General features: G+C 44.3%; 2 protein-coding genes across 16 annotated transcripts in view; both read right to left on the reverse strand.

Moving 5' to 3' along the window:
- Window positions 1-19,530, reverse strand: part of PKNOX2 (PBX/knotted 1 homeobox 2) — a 3,670,033-nt gene that overhangs the window by 2,328,100 nt on the left and 1,322,403 nt on the right. The window lies entirely within an intron of this gene.
- On the reverse strand, window positions 13,288-14,595 carry LOC138283566 (uncharacterized protein F54H12.2-like). The gene is made up of 2 exons (XM_069221506.1): window positions 14,223-14,595; window positions 13,288-14,027 (listed from the first exon to the last, which is right to left on the reverse strand). Exons 1-2 carry the CDS (start codon window positions 14,593-14,595, stop codon window positions 13,288-13,290), a joined length of 1,113 nt encoding a protein of 370 aa, XP_069077607.1.

The following is a 19,530-nucleotide window of genomic DNA, read 5'->3' on the forward strand; positions in this document are numbered from 1 at the left end:
CTCTTTTAAAGGTAGATAGAAATCCCCTGGCAGGTGGATGCATTGAGTGACTTTATCCCCTGCAGAAGGAAGCCTGGGAGTCTTTTGGACTCTCTGTCCTCCCCATGGGCACCCTTGGGAGTGCACACAGTGCATCCCATCTATGTGGTGCTCAGGCAGTGCACCTTCTAACAGTCCCTTCGCAATGGCGGATGACCCTTTGAGCTTTCTTGACCAACAGAGAAATTATTAGATGTCAAGAATCAGAAGACAGATAAAATATTTGCAAATGTTCTTTTCACCTTTTACTAACACAATGCATTTAAACAAATCACCCGCTACCTAACCTATTCCCTTTAATGCTTTCTATTTGATAACAAGCACTCATACTTTCTTCCATGATACATCGAGAATTTCACTCAATAGCCTGAAGTTAACAGAAAATCGTCTTTAAAAAGAACATTGTCAAACTTTACAAAAGTTTGTGGCATGCACTTTCACTGCCGCTATGAATGCCATTGTATTTGACTTTCAGAGCAGGCAACGCAAATCACTTTTATTGCCAGTCTCATATGATGCAAATAGCATGCTAATATTTCTCCCCAAAAAAGCGTATTTTGTTTTTGCATTCACATAAATAATTACATTTGAGAAAAGTGAGTTATCAGAGAAACCAGCGAACTTAACCCATGATTGAGTGCTCCGAGGCTTTTTATATGTTAGTCGGTGAAAAAGTTATTTTTAAGATAACTAAAAGGGTAACAAATAAATTGGTCTGAGACAATATGGTAATTCAAAATGCTATCTGGCAGAATACATCACCAAAAACACGCACTTGCAAAGCCAATAGACCTGGATTTGCTGCAAGACTTTTGGCTTTGTTAGTGTTTTTTTGTCATGTTTTTTTACAAACTGTATTTTGGGGGAGCTGAGGAGCCCTTGCTAATCTGATAAAAAATATTATTTAAAACCAAAAATATGATTTTGGTCTAAAAAAAATCACACTGCTTTAGTGTCTGGCATTTAGTAGAAATACATTGTGTGTGATATGCTCCTTGTGAAAGGAAAGAAAGCTGTAATTCAAAGTGAAATTAGCCAATGGATAAGGTTGGCTAACACAGTGCGCCCTGCTCTATACCAGTGGGAGGAAGACAAATGTGAATGATACATTAACAGAAGTAGTATAAGGGGATACCTTTCCTCATCAACTGTAAAGAGACAGTTATCCCACCCCGGAAGTGACGTCACTTCCGTTACTGGGACTTCCGGTGCCACAGAGAGCCCTCCCTGGAAGTGACATGGGGTGTAGAGGTGTCACGTGGTTTGTGACCTCATGATGTCATGTATTAGCCACGTGCCTGGGTCCTAGCCCCTGGGTGATGGTCTATGGACTGTGTAAAATGAATGCTTTGGTATTGTACAAGCAATTCCAGAGCCTAAGAGGTCTGGACATGTCAGACATTCAGGACCAAGTGGCTGTTTGGGGCTCCCCTCACAGGGCTGCGAAGTGGACAGGCTGGCCAAACCTCCTCCCGGTTGGCTACTCCAAAAAGAGGGAATGGTCAAATGACGCTTCTGTTAGAGCCAGCCTATCAATTTAGAAAGGTAAATCTAAAACAGATGTGTGCCTACAGGTTTTCCCTGGGACACAGTGGAGGTTAAATTAGAAACTGACCATGCATTTAAAAGTTTGAAACAAAACAAAGGACTAGTATTGCAAATCTAAAACAGATGTAGCCCCAAGTGTTCCTAGGATTGGCCTCAAAGGATGAGTGGCATTGTAAAGCTAAAACAGATGTGTGCCTACAGGATTTCCCTGGGACACAGTGGAGGCTAAATTAGAAACTGACCATGCAATTAAAAGTTTGAAACAAAACAATGGACAAGTATTGCCAACCTAAAACAGATGTCTATTTCCAGGCCCCACCCACCACAAAGCCTAGGCACAATTAGCATAGTGAGTCTGGTATAAGAACCCCCACCTTCACAGGCCTCTTTTTTTTCTGAACTACATACTGAAGTTTGTGCCAAGCAGGGCATCATCAGGACATGCTGGCTGAAAACATGAAGGGCAGAGCGCAGACTGGTGTTGCCAAACCTCTTCTACTTAAGGTCTGTAACAGTGTGGTGTTTGTATGTGTTATAAGGTAGTTTAACATTGCTATTAGCCTCAACCGGTTTAACTATGCATAGCAGAGTAAAATGAACATGTTTTTAAAATGATATTAATGTATGTTGGAGATTGTCAGCGGTAATCTGGTGGCTACATGTATTTTGAGGATCTACATTTTATTTTGTTGGGTGGAAGCCATGCCAAATTTGTACTTGTAGGTTCTGGGGCTATATATTTGCATGTATTTTGAGGGTCTGCACTTATCTTGTGGGGTGGTGGCTAGGCTTAATTTGTGCATGATGGTTCTGATGTTGAGCATTTACATGTGTTTTTGATGGTCTGCACTCATTTTGTGCGGTAGAGGCCATGCCTAATTTGTACCTGTAGGTTCTAGTGCAGTGTTTATGAGGGTCTGCACTAATTTTGTGGGGTGGGGACAATGCTTAATTTGTACATACTGGTTCTGGGGACGGTGTTTTTGTATGTATTTTTGAGGGTCTGCACTCATTTTGTGGGGTGGGGACAATGCTTAATTTGTACCTACTGGTTCTGGGGACGGTGTTTTTGTATGTATTTTTGAGGGTCTGCACTAATTTTGTGGGGTGGAGACAATGCTTAATTTGTACTTACTGGTTCTGGGGGTGTATTTTTGTATGTATTTTTGAGGGTCTGCACTCATTTGTGTGGTGGAGACCGCTGCATAATTTGTACTTGTATGTTCTGGTGCTGCGTATGTGTGTGTGTATTTTTGAGGGTCTGCACGTGCTTTGTTAGGATGGTGCCCAGGCTTAATTTGTACCTGATGGTTCAGGGGCTGTGCATCTGTTTGTATTTTTGGGAGGCTGTATTTATTTTGAAGGTGTAGCCCATGCTTAATTTGTATGTGATGGTTCAGGGGCTGTGCAACTGTTAGTATTTTTGTGGGGCTGTATTTATTTTGAAGGTGTAGCACATGCTTGATTTTACATGATGGTTCAGGGGCTGTGCAGGTGTTTGTATTTTTGTGGTGCTGTATTTATTGTTCAGCCTCAATCATTTTACAGGAGTTAAAAGTTATCGCACTTGGCCTCAGTATTATGTGTTCACACATTTAATTGCAGCGGTCGTGTCTTCAATAGGAGAGTTCTTGGGGGGGGTGAATGGTTATTAACTTTAGAGCTCTGCTCTCCGAGTTTCGGTGAGCAGAGCTCTAAAGTTAATAACTGTGTCCTCAGAGCTGGCCAACGCTCAGGGGCACCGTTGTTATTAACTTTTCAGCGCTGATTTCAAGAGACCACGAGGTCTCTTGAGAACAGCGCTCTAAAGTTAATAACTTTGGTCCTCAGAGCCATCCAGCACTCTGGGCACCGTCGTTATTAACTTTTCAGCTGTGCTCTCAAGAGACCGCAATGTCTCTTGAGAACAACTCTGAAAAGTTAATAACGGCGGTCCCCAGAGATACCCAGCACTCTGGGGACCCTCATTATTAACTTTTCAGCGCTGCTCTCAAGAGACTCTTGAGAGCAGATTTGGGATGTTAATTACGGAGGTCTCTGGGCACTGAAAGCCTCGGAGACCCCATTATCAACAAAGCAGATCAGTTCTCTGAGGCCGCGTGGCCTTAGAGAACTGATCAGCTTTGTTGACAACGTGGTCTCCGAGATGTTAAGCGCCTCCGAGACCACCGTAATTATCAAAACCGTGGTCTCTGAGAACTGCTTTGTCAAGTTAGTTACGGAGGTCTCTGAGGCGCAGAAGGCCTCGGAGACTCCGTTATCAAGAAAGCTGACCAGATCTCTGAGGCCGCTCGACCTCGGAGAACTGATCGGATTTTTTTATAACGGAGTCTCTGAGGTGTTCAGAGCCTCGGAGACTCCACAATTTACTGTGTAGTGTGGCTCTCAGTGGCCGCGAGGAACACCCGCGACCTCTGAGAGCTGGTCAGAAGGATTATTAATCCTTCCGATAGGCTCTCAGAGGTCGCGGGTGCCCCACGCGGCTTCTGAGAGCCGTCCTCGCACCACGAGTGTGGCTATAGCGGAAATCACAGCCTGCGCAAGGTGGGGGCCTGAGGGTCCGCGCGCTTGGGCCCTTGGGCCCCTTACAGTTAAAAAAAAAAAAAAAGCATGTTCTGGCCTCTTGGGTGATCCCCAGGGGCTCATGGAGCAAATTTGTTTAAAAATAAATAAAAAAAGTAAAATGGATAAAATAAGACATGTGACCCTGGGGACCCCAGAGCACGTGGCTTGCCCCCCCCCCCCCACCCCCACCCCCCCCAAGGACTCCACATGGTTGTTTTTTCTTTGCTTTTTTTAACAATGAATAGAAAAAAACAAAAAAAAAGCACCAGGGTAAATAATTAAAAAAAAAAACTATGCTATGACTATGGGGGTATTGAGCAGTAGGCTCAGGCCCCCAGGACCCCACCCCGCCACTTACAGTAGTTCATGGGAATCTGGTGTCCAGGGTCTGCACAGTGAAAAACATACCACACATGCTGCTACCACAGAAGGCCTTTTAAAAAAAAAGACTGTGCCTGGGCTGTTGGAACTGGCTCAGCTTGTCTGCTCCACCCAGGAGGTGGGAGTTTAGATCATGCTACACCCTTCACAGGGTTCAGAGCCTTGTTGAGTTAAGGTTAAAACACGGCCTGGGCCCAGGATTCGGCTTCTGGTCTATTGTATATGTATAAATTCTAGGAATTGTAATGCTTTTAAGTAGTGCAGTGTTATATATTTTTATAACTGGTGTGATTATATGTCATTATAAAGATCTCTGGGTGCCGTATAATAAGAGTAAAATAAGGTTGTGGAACCTTTAGAATTATATAAAGAGAATCCTAGACTTTATAGTGTACAAGGGCGCCACCCTGTGGCCTTTGTTTAGTAAACAGTGTATAGTTTTTGAGAAAAGGTCTACAAATGGTTCTGGGTATTATACTTCCAGAACATAGGGGCGCAACAAGATGTATCTCACAAGACTTTTTTATTTGATTTTTTTTTTTTTTTTAAGCACATTGCACGGTTTTATGAAAGGGTTATGCATATAACATTAAATGAGTTGTGCTAAAAGTCAATTCCGTCTCTTTTGTACATAGGACCTCCAAGAGCTTGCGACGCCCCCAGAGGAAACGGAGATCATGCAACAAAGTGAGTTATGGGACATAAGGCCAATCTAAACAGAGTTGCCATGAGTGTTATTTTTTTTTAATTTTACCTTTAATGGTTACCCATGTGTTTGTGTGCTTGTACAGGTTATGATGCAGAAATACAGCTTGCGGTTGATGCTCTGCAACAGATCCTCCAGGTTCAAGATGCTCTGTGCACAATGTCTCAGGATACCACTTATGCAGGCAAATAAAGGAGTCCAAGTGTAAACGCCTTGAAAATCAAAAAAACCCATAAACCCTGTGACGGTGGAGCCCCCAGAGAACACGTATAGTGTATGTATTATATTGTAAATGTAAAGTTTTTTTTACATTTTGTTATCCCGAGGTCCCCCTGCGGGGTGTGCGACTCCAGGGGTAACACCCAAGAAGGTGGATGGGAACGTTCAAAACACTGTACGCAAGAGGAAGACCCCAGCGTCTAACGACAGAGTGCCTACTAAGAATGGCTCCTCACGCTGGGAAACCACAAGTGTGTTTTTGGAAACTGTAGGGCAGATTAATACAATCCTCAGTGTGTCTCAAACCTCTTTCACCCCTGCGGTATAGCGGCTATAACAACCCCTAATATGTATTTAGCTATCTTTACATCCTAGGGTCATCATATAAGAGCTCTGGAGGAGTCAGTCACCGGACTAAACGCTCGAAGGCGTCTTTAAAGGTCAACAACGGGGCCGTTCAAAACCCCATGTCACTAGCCGTATTCGTGAACACCGCAGGACCCAAGAACCTACAATGCAGCGGTTCTACAGACACCAGTGATGACCCAGGTACAGCTCTTTACTACAACACATCAACCGCCGTAAAGGGCATGTCCAATACCGCGAACCCCTCTACACCACCTACATCAGGGCAGCGACTTAGACACTCTGACATTGTCATGCACACCCAGACACCCCGCAGCTTGTACCCTGTGAAACCGCAGCTGGGACCCCTAACCAATGCATCAATCCTAAAATAAATCGCCTGTCTTTAAAGAATAGTAAGAAGTTGCAAACCCCTGAGCTATAGGCCCCGCCTATAGACCTGTCTTTTAAAAAAGTTGTTAAGGCTCAGCCTACACCACCAAGCCCTCAACGTTCTAAATGTTCAACACAATCGGAGTCTAATATGGGGGGCATGTCAGCGATCTACCACCAACAAGCAGTGTAACGTTCCAGCACAGTCTTTGTGGCACAGCCTTTGAAAATGAGCATCAAATAGAGGATCCTTATTCCCATTGTATAGGGCTTCTAAAGGCGTTATCTGGTACTCCAGGGGGCTCTGAAGCCATAGCAGCGCCCCATGACACTTCTAATGTGTCCCCCTCAAGACTGCAATCAGCAGGAATGCAATCATCATCACCCACCCACAGCACTTCTGATGCATCCGAGGCCCTGAGTTATTACGATAAGCATTTAACCTCATCATGTCTGTTGTCGCCAGTTACACCACCGGGGGCGTACGACCCCACCAGCCCTGCATCAAGTGCCTGTGCACAGTGGTCTTTACCATCCTCCTCAATATACCCCGCCAGCAGTATAGGGTGTAGCGGATCACAAAGTCACAGTTTAGGACCACGTCTAGCGACGACCAGGCCTCTCAAACCCCGGGATGCTCACATTGGAACCCTGTTTTTACGCCCTGCGCCAGTCCGCCCGCTCAGAAAGAGGGTCACAATGTTAACCAGGGTTCTATAGCCGAAGCTCCTCAAGGGGGTGTCACTCATACACATAAAGTCTCAAATATTGACCTAGAAACCGGCCCTATGGATCGTACTAGAGTCCTGGACACCTATATAAAAGAAATACATCAGTCTGTTAGACAGTTAAAATTCAGACTATAGACTCTAGAGACTTTAAAACTGGGTAAGAACTGTTACAATACTGGGGCCTCCAGAGCTAGCGTAAGGGCTTTAATACAGGGGTTGGCCCAGTGTAGAAGCACGGTGGTCCAAGCTGATTTAACAGTTGCGGACATGTGTAACATACCCGCGTGACTATGCATGCAAACCGACCTGGGGACTGAAAGACCCACCTTTACTAATACTACTTTCCTTAGGTCTAAATATAAAAAGAAGACCCAGTATTTGCTCAGTAAAGCTCTAAGGGTTTTACAGGCGCTAAAATCTCAAAAGCAGTGCGAGTCACCACCTAACGGTTTAAAACATGTTAAAATAGAACTCTCAACACTTCAAACACATCCCATAAGGCCTCAAAATATAGAGTTAGGAGTTGCTAAGGGCAATTACAGGTCCTCAGGTGTGATGGTCAGACCCGGCTCAGCCCAGAACAATCTGAAGGATCACCACCCTTATAAGGTGAAAGGTCAGGGTCACCACTTGTAAGCCCCCAAATGTTGTTCAGACAGGCTGTGGCCGGCTGCCAAAAACCAAATGGACCTGTAAGAAACAGAAGTGGACTGGTAGTGCTAGAAACCGCAAGCTTTTAATAAGGAAGCTAAAGAAAGCTAGACTAAGTGTTACATGAAGGTATAAAAACACATCTACAGCTAACCTTAGTCAACTACCTGCGGATGATACCCCGGGGGGCCCTCCAACCACCAACAATTCTCCTGCTGAGGCTTCAGAACAGGTGTTTATGGAAAGTGTGAGACAGTATAGTCGCATTGTAGAGCAGTTTAATGCCAAAGAGCGTTATGAGGAGTTTAGGTTTGTTAACCTTGACCGCTCTGATCATGGTGTTATAGCTATACATCAGGCAGTGCAAACACTCATAGAACAATTGTTACAAGATATGGGGCCTAACCTTAGATGCGTTTTCAAGGGCAGGGTCTCAATAGTCCTCTCTTCACCAGACGGTCGTCTCGAGATGTGTTTGAAGCTGTGACGTTTCTAGAGAACCTGTCTAAGCTTTTACAGAGCAAGGCCGAATTACTGGCGTACGGGACCTTTAGAATCATCGCCCTCATTGTTAAGGGCCGTGAGGGCGGTGCTTCCAGAACCTTAAAGAGCGTCATATATTGTAAAATCATCTGTAAAAAATGCCGCTGGTTGCTCGACTTTAACACCGGCGGTACCAACATGTGTCTGGCGGCAAGCATTGTGGGGTTGTTGGTGGACCGGGCCACCCCAGACAATGTCATTATGTCTATTGCGGTTGCCGCCCATGAGGTGCTTTAACTACATCTAGACTGGTTGGTTTTGGGGACCTGGGTCTTTCTGAGAACCATTTTGCTGTTACGGTAAAAGTTCTGTACTACAGCGGTTCTTGGAAGTACTTCACAACCAATGAACGTGTCAGAAACAAGACTGTTTATGTGCCACATCATGAAAACCACTTTTACGGCATCTTGAACCTGAAGGGTTTTCTAGGAGCCAAGAGTGTGTGCGAACACTGCGACCACATATACAACAACCGAACCAGACACCAGTGTGAAATGCACTGTAAAATGTGTCAGAGGGACGGGTGTGTCGCCAGTGACACTCAGAAGGTGAACTGTTCGACGTGCAAGATGTTCTGTCGATCACAAGCCTGTTCGAATGTGCATATAAACCTCGCACAGTGTGTCCGTAAATCATATTGTGGAGCTTGCGGTCGTTACAAGGCCGAGGACCACGACTGTAAAGGTATGCAATGTCCCCGTTGTAAAGCATTTTTTATACCCTGGTTGTCGCATGAATGTTACATGCTCATAGGACACCCCCAGAGAAAAACAGAAGACTATATCTCACTCTATATAGAGTGTACGCAGGAGACAGGTGTGCACCAGCCTAACTACATTTACGCCAATCATCTAACATCCAATGAAAACTGGGAGTTTGAAGGCCGGTCTTGCATGAACGATTTCCTCAACACGTCCATGCAACCAAAATACTACGAGTATACAATGTTAGCGCACAACTCAAAAGCGTACGGCTCGTTCTTTATTCTCTGGGACCTGATTTGTGAAAAGTTGGCTGTGGACCTCATCACTCAGGGTTCCAAACTGATGTTGTTAAAGGTTGTGCCTTTTGCAATTAGATTCATAGACACCTTGAATTTTTTGCCCATGAATTTGAGCAAGTTGCCAAAAGCCTTTGTTTTTGAAGGCTGTAAAGGTTATTTCCCTCACTTTTTTTAACACTCCACCTCGTCTATTCAGTGGCTCATGTACGTTTCGGAGAAAGAGAACATCTTCATCCAACATGCATTGCAGGGTGGTGAATACCGCCTGGGCCGCTACCACCTAGACGGGTATGCGCTAATTAACGGGGTGCCAATTGCCTTTGAGTTCAACGGTTGTTTTTATCATGGTTGCCCGTGTTGTTACAAGCCCCATGAGTATAATAGACTGCAGGGCACCACATTTGAACATCTGCACCGTAGTACTCTGGCCAAGGCGCAGTATATTGAGAACAGTGGTTTTGCTTTGAGAAACCTCTGGGAACACGAGTGGTTAGACGAATTAGCAAAAGATGTTGAACTGAGCGCCTTTATTAAGAGTCGCCAGTTACCAGAACCTCTGGAACCCCACGACGCCTTATTCAGCGGTCGTACAAATGCTATACAACTGTACCGTGTCGCTGGTGAGGGTGAGAAAATACACTACTATGACCACCAGTCTATATCCCTATGTGAACAAAGTGAAGTTGTACCCAATGGGGCATCCTAGGATCATATACAGGAACTTTAAGCGACTCAATGAATACTTTTGGCTCGTTAAGTGTCAAATTCACCCTCCACGGAAGCTTTACCTCCCAGTACTTCTGTACAGAGTTGACGGCAAGCTAATGTTCCCACTATGCTGAACATGAGCTGAAAGTAAACAGACCAGCGTGTGTACACATAGTGATGAACAAAGGCTGCTGGAGGGGACCTGGTGTGCCATCGAGGTACAAGCAGCCCTCGAGAAAGATTACCGTTTTGGTAAAATACTGGAGATTTGGCACTTTCCACACACCACAACTCAACTCTTGAGTTCATCAATCTGTTTCTCAGAGACAAACAGGAGGCATCGTGGTATCACGACTGGTGCAGTGATAAACCCACAAAACAAAAGTATATTGCTGATTACCATGCTCACGAGGGTATTAAATTAAGACCTGAGTTCATTAAGGTTAACCTTGCCAGACGGCCAAGCTCTGTCTTAATTCCTTGTGGAGTAAATTTGCACAGAGCACACATCTGTCAAACACATTCATCGTCACACACCCCAACGAGCTTTTTAAATATCTATTTGCCCCGCCTTATGACGTGTCCAGTTATGAATTTATAGACGATGAGACGGCCGTTCTATGCTGGAAATACACCAAAAAGTACCCCACATCCTAATATAAACATCTTCACAGCGTGCTTCACAACTGCTCACGCTTGTCTACAGCTTTACAGATAGTTGGATAAGCTTCAGGAATGATGTTTGTACCATGACACAGACTCCGTTATTTTTGTTAGTAAAGAGGGGGATGAAAATCCGCCGCTGGGTGATTATCTAGGTGATTTGACCAGCGAACTCGAAAAGAATGAGTACATACTTGAATATACGTCCTCAGGGCCCAAGACCTACAGTTACAAAACCTCTAACAACAAGGTCTGCATCAAGGTCAAAGGCACTTTAAACGTTAACAACACGGTTAAAATACATTTTGACAGTCTGAAGGGACTGGTGCATGAGTACTATGCATCGAGCGACCATGAAAATAGCAGAGCAGTAGTCGTAAATCACCGCAGCATAGTCAGGTCCAAAAGGAGGTGGGAAATTACAACACAACCGTTGTATAAAACACTGCGCGTAGTGTTTAATAAACAGGTCCTTGCTGAGGACTACAAAACGCTACCGTACGGTTATTAAAAAACATTAGCGTGACGACCCCTTCTCATGCGTTCTAGCCGGCCCCTCAAATAGCGGTAAAAGTTATTTTATAAAGAAACTGCTTGAAAATGCTCCCGGTGTTTAATCTCAGACCCCTAACAACATTGTATGGCTTTATTCTTGCTGGCAAGATCTTTACACAGAACTCTCCCTAAAGTTCCCACACATCAGGTTTATAGAAGGCATCCCTAATAACCTCAACGACGACGACTTGTTACCTAAACACCTTGTAAAAATGGTCGCTGTGGATGATCTCATGCATGAAGGAGGTGACCACCCCGTGTTTGAGAGAGCATTTACTGAATATTCACATCATCGTAACCTGAGTATATGCTACATCGTGCAGAACTTGTTTTACAAGGGCAAAAGCAGTCGTCTATAACTCTCAACGTCTCATACTTGCTCTTATTTAAAACCCCCCACGACAAGCTACAGATAGCAATTATAGCTAAACAGATGTACCCCGGAAACATCCAGTTTTTCATGGAAACTTTTAACGATGCCACCGTCAAACCCCATGGTTATTTACTGGTCGATTTACAACCCGACACTCTAGAAGACTACAGACTATGCACCGGTATTTTCCCCCCGGACTTTCCAGTCACTTACATACCTAAAATAGCCCCCAAAGCTTATAAAAAGACCCCTTAAAAAGACTTTTATAACATTTATACTCTAAACCTTGTAATATATGGTCACCACAATGTCTGCGCGGCTACGGAGGAATTTAGACCTCCTAAAAATGCTGGTCACAGTCAGCCCCATGAAAAGAAAAGCTATCCTATGCACTGCCTCGGACGATTTAGTTGCGGCCATTTAAGAAATACCCCTAAACACCCTAAAAGGTAATGTTCCGTTATCGACGAGCCAGTTCAGTGTGACGAAGAAGAAGCGGCACATTATTAAGAAGCTCAGCAAAAAAAAGGAAACTGGTCAAACAGTCAGGAGGCTTTATAGGTTCCCTGTTGGGTATAGCTATACCCTTAATAACAGTGTCAAGGACATGATGGAGCACTCCCAAAAAATGTACCTTGTGCCACGCCATCAGCTCGATGCTGAGATCAAAACCATTTTGAACCTAACCAATTTAAAACCACACGACAAAGCGGGGCTTTACTCAGGAGCACTTTAAAACTTTTTACAGTATTACAAGCAACTGCACGATGAAAAAAACAAACTAACGCTGTACACCCCTGCAGAGGAACAGCTGGCAGCTGACCCAGTAGCTCCTCAAGACCTTGGACCCTCACCCACCACAGACGCTTTTGTCGTAGACCTTTTAAAAAATATAAGTCAGAAGTACAGAGGGGCTGCTCAAATGTTGCTCCGTAAAATGGCTGCTACTAAAGATTTGACCTCTTGGGACAACAGGGGTGAAATAGTTTACAAGGGGCAGCAGGTTGCTGGATCACACATGTATGATCTGGTCAGAGGTCTCATGCACGGTAAAACCCTATTGACACAAGACGCTCCTAGAGGTTGGGAGCAGTTCCTAAGCACCGCTGCGGAACTCAATATCCCCTCCACGATGATCGGTAACGCCGACCATCGGTGAAGGCCTGAAAGTTTGAAAGGTTCCGGCCCTGGTGTTTTTACCAGGGGACCGCTATTGCCAACATCACCTTTCTACCCGCAGCTAACACCGTCTGGGAGCGCTGGCGCTCTATAACTAGTTCCTAAAAAGAGACTGTTCAGAATGGACACCTAGTTACCGCTCTAATGTAATCCCGAAATTTGAACCAGTGTACAGTATTGTTAAAAAAGGTTTGCATGTCATAAGATTTTTAACTGTTTCTAATAAACACGTTTAACATTTCATCAGTAGTCCGACATTATTTTTTTAATGGTTTTAAAATGTGTGATGGGAGATAAAAATGCACAGCCTGTTTTCAGGTTACTTTTTTTATTTTAGACAATCATCAGTACAATAGAAACTTTACAAAGCCTTACACCTTTGGCATACACCATATTCTGTTTTAACAATGCTCGATAGTGGCCTAGTCTTTTCAGTCACATATTTCATAACAATACAGTACGTTGTTAAACTGTCAAACACTATAACCTTGTCTACATCAAGAAACAGCCCAGTGTATACCGCCCTTGTAATGCGGGTCAGTGTTAAGGACTAGGGTGCAGAGTCTTTCAGGGCCTATCTTTTCAGGTATTCCATCGCTCGGAAATACACCTAAAAAGTATTTCTTAGCATATCTACGTCTACTTAAGAAGTCACGTATCTCAGTAGTGTCCATTTTACAAGCTTTTAATGATAGTCAAACATAAGTTGGCGGGCATGATTGACCTGAATAACGCTGTCAAATACAGAAAATACAGCCATGTTCACATTGTTCGCCAAAGCCTGTGTAAAACGTATTTCAGCTTTTAGATTTCCATTTCTGATCAAACTGTAGTGGTCACCATCTTCCATATCCGGCGTCAGGTCGAACGCAAAAAACGTATAGCCAGCCCCATACCCCTCTCTTGAAACAATGACTCTTGAGTCCCGCAGATGTTTCCCCGTTATCGAGACCAGTCTGAGATATTCCCTGACAAAATTGGATGTTCCAAAACTCGGAATGAATGGTTTTGCGGGGATAACATTGCCCTCGTTGACCAGTGTGGCACAGTTGATATCGTAGTATTTGAAGTTGAAAGGGTTTGTGGTATAGAGTCCACTAAAAGCTGTATTGTCCACAAACCTGATGATGATGAGTTTCGGTAACTGGCCCAGAAATAGGTTCTGCTGCTGCGTCAATCTAGTTCCGGCAGAGATGCTGAATATCTTCAGAGCCACTCTTTCAATGGTGTACTTTGAGTTCGATAGTTGTAAAGCTTCAGCATGGGCCAGTCTGACACTCAGTGACACTTTCACTCTCTTTATAAACAGACTCGTGGACAATATAACCAGTTTATACTGTTCCGCTTCGCCGCTGATGAGAAAGAATGCATCCTTGTTGCGGGTGAGTTTGATCTTAAGATCTATACCGTTGATTAGAAGCTTATCTTGGAAGAAAAGGTCTGAATGTATGTGCCCCAGGAGATCAAATTGCCTACTGCCGGCTGCAAAGCTGGCTCTTTTTTTTAAACCAGTGTTGGAGCCGTCCAACACCGTGTCCTCAAAATGCACTTCAGTATCTTTGTAGAAGAGTCCCGCCTAAAGCTGTGTGTCCAGGGCTTCGCAACTGTAATTTAGAATACTCTCTATGTATGCCTTGTAGGCGTACATGTTATCACTCTGCGTGACGAGTCGATCCTCCGGGTTAATGTCCACTTCATTAAACATGGTTGCGATGAGGTATGCGATCGGCGCCACTTTAGCATCATCCTCGATGTTGGTGATGTTTGCTTTGGTTATTTTACATACGAGGTGTAACAGGGTGTTGTTGAGATCCAGATACATATCCGTTGACCCTGATACATAAAACTCTATCGGCGCCAGAAGTGTCAGAGCGGCTAGAGGTGATACTTCCAGGAACAAACTGTTCTTGATGCTAGTCTGTGTGGGTTTAAGTGAAAACAGATCTAGCTCTGAGTTGGCACATTCACCCGAGGCACAGTGTACGACGGCCATAGCGGCTTTAAAAAATATTTGCACTAGAAGGCAACCTCTTCTTCTTCTTGGAAGATCTCCTCCATCTTACGACTCTTCTTTTGTGTGGGTCTTTTGAAGAAGTCCTCAGTTTTTTATAGGACATTGGTGGGCCCCTACGCCCCGAAACCCTTCGCCTCCTTTTAACAGCAGCGTGTGCCTTGTACAGCAACCCTGCTCCTTCCTGGGGTTGTTTATTCATGCGCTCTGCAACAGCTGACGTTACAGAGCCCACAGTGTCATGGGCTATGTTCGAGGCAGCGGTTTTAATGTGAGGTTTTGCAATTTCGTATCCCCGTCTCAAGAACGGCATGGCTCTTCTAAAAAAACTCCGAAAGAAGCCCCCCAATCCAGCACCGTACATAACGAGGGCCCCTTGAAAGTAGGGCAGTGGACTCCCATAACCCGTCTGAACCCTATAATAATCCCTGTATGTTTTCATAATGACCATTGCGCCTGCCAAATAGTCACCGTCAAAGCGTGGCCTTAAATGAAGCTTAACAATAACTTTCCTGTATTTAAAGGCCACCGGCTCTGATTGATCATCGTAGATCATGATGGTTATAGTGTCAAAATGGTTTTTGGAAATTGCCATGTAGTCGGTTTGTGATGTTGTATATTAACCATTGTGTTATTTTCCCCCTTCACAGGAACCCATCTCAACAACGGCGAATAACTATCACCAATCCTCTGTGGTTCTACGATGTCGATATACACGTAGAGTGTATGAAATCCGCCGTTAATATCAGGGCACGTAGGGTCTGGATCAACCTGCCTTTTTACATGTTGTACAGTCCCTAAAACTGAAGGCAATTTACCTGAACAGTTAAACACTGTAATGAGCTCCGAGGCTTTAAGAAACACTTTTCTTCTAACGTTATCCGACACCAGATGTATATTCGCATATGTTTCAATGCTGCCTATAGATTTGTTGATGGCGTCGACCACTGAGGAAACAGTTGGGTAATAGCCATGAGGAAATCCCACATGGATCCTCAGAGGGTCCTGCTCACGCTTTATACTAAATTTAGCCTTGTGCTTTGTAAATGTTCTAGGGTACTGTATCTCCATTAGGGCCACCTCCCATGGTCCTTTCAAATCCACAGGTTTCGCCAGTTTCACCGTATAATTAGAAATCTGATTGCTGGGGAACATACCCTTCGAAGCGTTGGACAGCAGCATAATATAAAAAGGTGCGTTCTCCATTGCGGCGCTTACAGTGCAGCCTCACACCACATGCAGCAAGCTGTCCAACACCCAACTGTAAAATTTCTCAGGCCACCCCAGCCTTTTGACCAACGCCTGTCTCTTAGCTCCGGTGCCTTCCCTTTTCAGAACCTTTTCAACCTTTTACACCCTGTTCGAATCGCAAGGCACCTTTTGTAACTCTGTCCCAGCATAGTCCTTCCACTTGTAAATATATACCCCTTCTTTAAGCTCCACACTTTCCACTATGAATATCTTATCGCTGAAGGTCTGTTGGTAGCCTTTGGTGAAAACACCCTTCAACTTTGAAACCCTGACATGATCCCTTTCTTTTAAAACTGGTTTCTTGACCCTTGATGCAAGTCGACTGCCATACACAGTTCTCCACACCTTTAACAAATTATCAGCTGTTACCTCCACCGGGGCCATTTTGATTGTTCTATGGTAACTGGCGTTATAAACATCTATAAAAGCCTGTAGAACATCCACGTATCTGTAGGTATTGTTGGCTGTGAAATATCGCCACATCTTTGATTTTAAAGTTCTGTTAAAACGCTCTACAACCTCCGCTTTTACCTCTGTATGCGTTACAAAATGTTGAACAGCGTGTTGCTTTAATAATTTCTGGAAAGGTTTGTTTAAAACTTCCTTCCCGCCGTCTGTTTGTAGTTTTTGAGGTACTCGACCTCTCGCAAAGATGTCTTCAAAGGTGGCTGTGACGCTGTTACCACTTTTATTGTTTAAGGCCTCTGCATAGGCATACTTGGACAATACGTCTATGACTGTTAATATATACAGCACACCGTTGTTATGTTTTGCTGGATCTTGAAGACTGATTATGTTCGCCTGCCACTGATAATCTAGCTGCGCGCCAACGGCTGTGGCCCACCTCTTAAAACGTCTCCTGGCTGGCTTGTGGAGTGAATACGCCTCTTCCCCCGCTAATCAGGTCTTCACCATTGAGCGGTTTAAAGACTCGTTTTTAACTTTCGCCCTTCTAAATAGAGCTTCGCTGCCGCCGAAACTGCATAGTAATAAAACCTCCTTAAAGCAGCCCCTGCCATGTTGTCACACACAGCAACCACAAAATGAAAGACATTTGTTTTGTGTAAGCTCGTTTTATTAAACATAAAAAACATAAAAGACTGCTGGTCACCTTAAGGTCATATGACGGCGTATACATAGCATGACACATGTTACACAAATTACTCCAAGTTATTCCTTTTATAAGGTCTCAGCTGTGTTACAAGCTTTGATATTTTTATAGCTATACTATCAATAGCTCTAGACATGACCTCCCGCTCCCCCCGCCTATAACTCTGGACGCTCAGGATGCTGACAGCATTAAGCAGTTCATACAGTTCTAGGTCGGACAGTATAGAACCTTTATTTGTGAAATAACCTTCAGTCATGAGCTTCAAAGCACTGTGTAGTCCCATCATTGGTGAAAGTCTTAACTCACACGTCCAGTCTCGGGCCGTGCTCCAGTATTTCTCCGCTGCGGGTAACCACGCGTTGATGCACCATTTGGCTATACACACCGGACTGTTGCACTGCACTGCAGCACAGCCGCCAGTTCCGTAATGTTCAGATAGCGCAGAGTCACAGGGTGTATTTCAGCTATTCTCTCTTTAACCAACACATACATCAATCTCCTGATACAGATGTAGCCAGGGTGTAACTCATAGACATCTTGCCCCGCGACACTCTGATTCTCGTCCTAAAAGTGAGTAAGTATGGAGCGTTAAGTAACACCGTTATGGTCTGTTGTCCAAGACCGCTGTTTTTATTTATTTATTATTATTATTTTCTTTTTTTTAAAACAACTTTCTGGGGGCTAAAGACGTAATTCTTGTATTTGTGATATGTATTATAAAAATAGATCTTTCTATGACCCTTTTTACAACCTATATACCTTGTGCGGGTCTAAACAACTGCATATGTTTTGAATTGTTCTGGCAGTGTACGACTCGTATAGGCAGTCATGAGCCTCCTGCTGTGGCTCATTAATTTTATGCCCATAACACAGGTTGTAATAGTCACATTTAACACATGTGTTCAAAAACAGCTGCCGCAAAACCTTTAACAGGCCATATGGCGTCGTAGGGCACGCCTGGCGTTTCCTTTTCATAATTGGTGCTAATGTAAGTGCAGACACATTTCATACGCTGCTCTTTGTTCTGGCTTGTAATACTTTCAGACTATCTGGAACAGCATAAGCAATAAAAAGTTACATTGTTAACCTTTGGCGTAGACTCCTCTAGTGCATCTCTTTCGGTAGTTGTTTGCTACGGTTCAAACAGAAAGGTAAGAGACATACTATTAGTTAAAAGAATGAAAACGATGTATACAGGATATTTGTCCATAGAGTCTTTACTAACCTTAACATTTTCGCCATCCTCTTCGGCGCCTCTGAAATCTTGCGAGTCGCACAGGTCCATTGGTGTATAAGTGACTTCGGATTTTACAGTTGCTGGTTGCATCAGGATGGCCTCTGGATCTGGGTCCTCCTGAAAACCCATGTCTTCATAGATCGGCGAATTTGGTGGTGCTACACTTTCTTCAACATCTTCATTGTCGTTGAAGTTGATTGCATCACTTAGTTCATCTTTCGAGGCTTTGCTGTCGCTGCTATCAACCTTGTTGGGTGACACCAGTTGCGGCACATCCTTGAGGCTGAGCTTTTCAAATCGTTGGCAGAGTTCCTCGTGCAACCCTGTGACGTCGGAACCACCGTTTTTAGGAGGACTCTGCTGTGCATTCTCATCCATCACCACCGGTGCGAGGGTCCAATAGTATCTACTGATGGGGTTCTGGAATCCTGAGGCCGTGGCTTTTCTGGCTATCGGATTGTATCTCTTCATGTTGCCTAGACACCCTATTCCAACGCTAGATCACGGTTTGACATGTTGCTCTAACCAGCACTTATATGTATTCAGCCGTTCAAAAAGGGCGTATGCCTCTACAACCCATAACTATCACATGCTCACATTGGCGGCTCTGATACGTTGCCGAGTTACATGTGGTGCTAACCACATGTCACGGCTTTTGCATCACTTGACCATTCCCTCTTTTTGGACCGGGAGGAGGTCTGGCCGGCCCACCACTTCGCAGCCCTGTGAGGGGAGCCCCAAACAGTCACTTGGTCTGACATGTCTGACATATACAGATCTGTCCTCTTAGGCTCTGAAACTGCTTGCACAACACCAAAGCATTCATTTTACACAGTCCATAGACCATCACCCAGGGGCTAGGACCCAGGCATATGGCTAACATGTGACATCATGAGGTCACAAACCACGTAACACCTCTATACCCCATGTCACTTCCGGGGAGGATTCTCTGGGGCACCGGAAGTCCCCGTAACGGAAGTGACGTCACTTCTGGGGCGGGATAACTGTCACTTTACAGTTGATGAGGAAAGGTATCCCCTTATACTACTAACAGAACTATGGATGAAAAGGGCTGGTTGAAAGTCTCTACATCTATGTTATATGTATAATTTTAGTAAAATCAAAAATTCCTGGCTAACGTTAGACCTAGAAACACCTGATGCATTCACGAGTACACCTAATGCAGTCACGAGTACCTGATGCATTCACGAGTCCGAATCTCTACACCTATGTTATATGTATAATTTTAGTAAAATCAAAAGGTCCTGGGTAACATTAGACCTAGAAACACCTGATGCATTCACAAGAAAGCACAAAT

Source organism: Pleurodeles waltl, chromosome 3_1, assembly GCF_031143425.1.
Source record: "Pleurodeles waltl isolate 20211129_DDA chromosome 3_1, aPleWal1.hap1.20221129, whole genome shotgun sequence".
NCBI lineage: Eukaryota > Metazoa > Chordata > Amphibia > Caudata > Salamandridae > Pleurodeles > Pleurodeles waltl.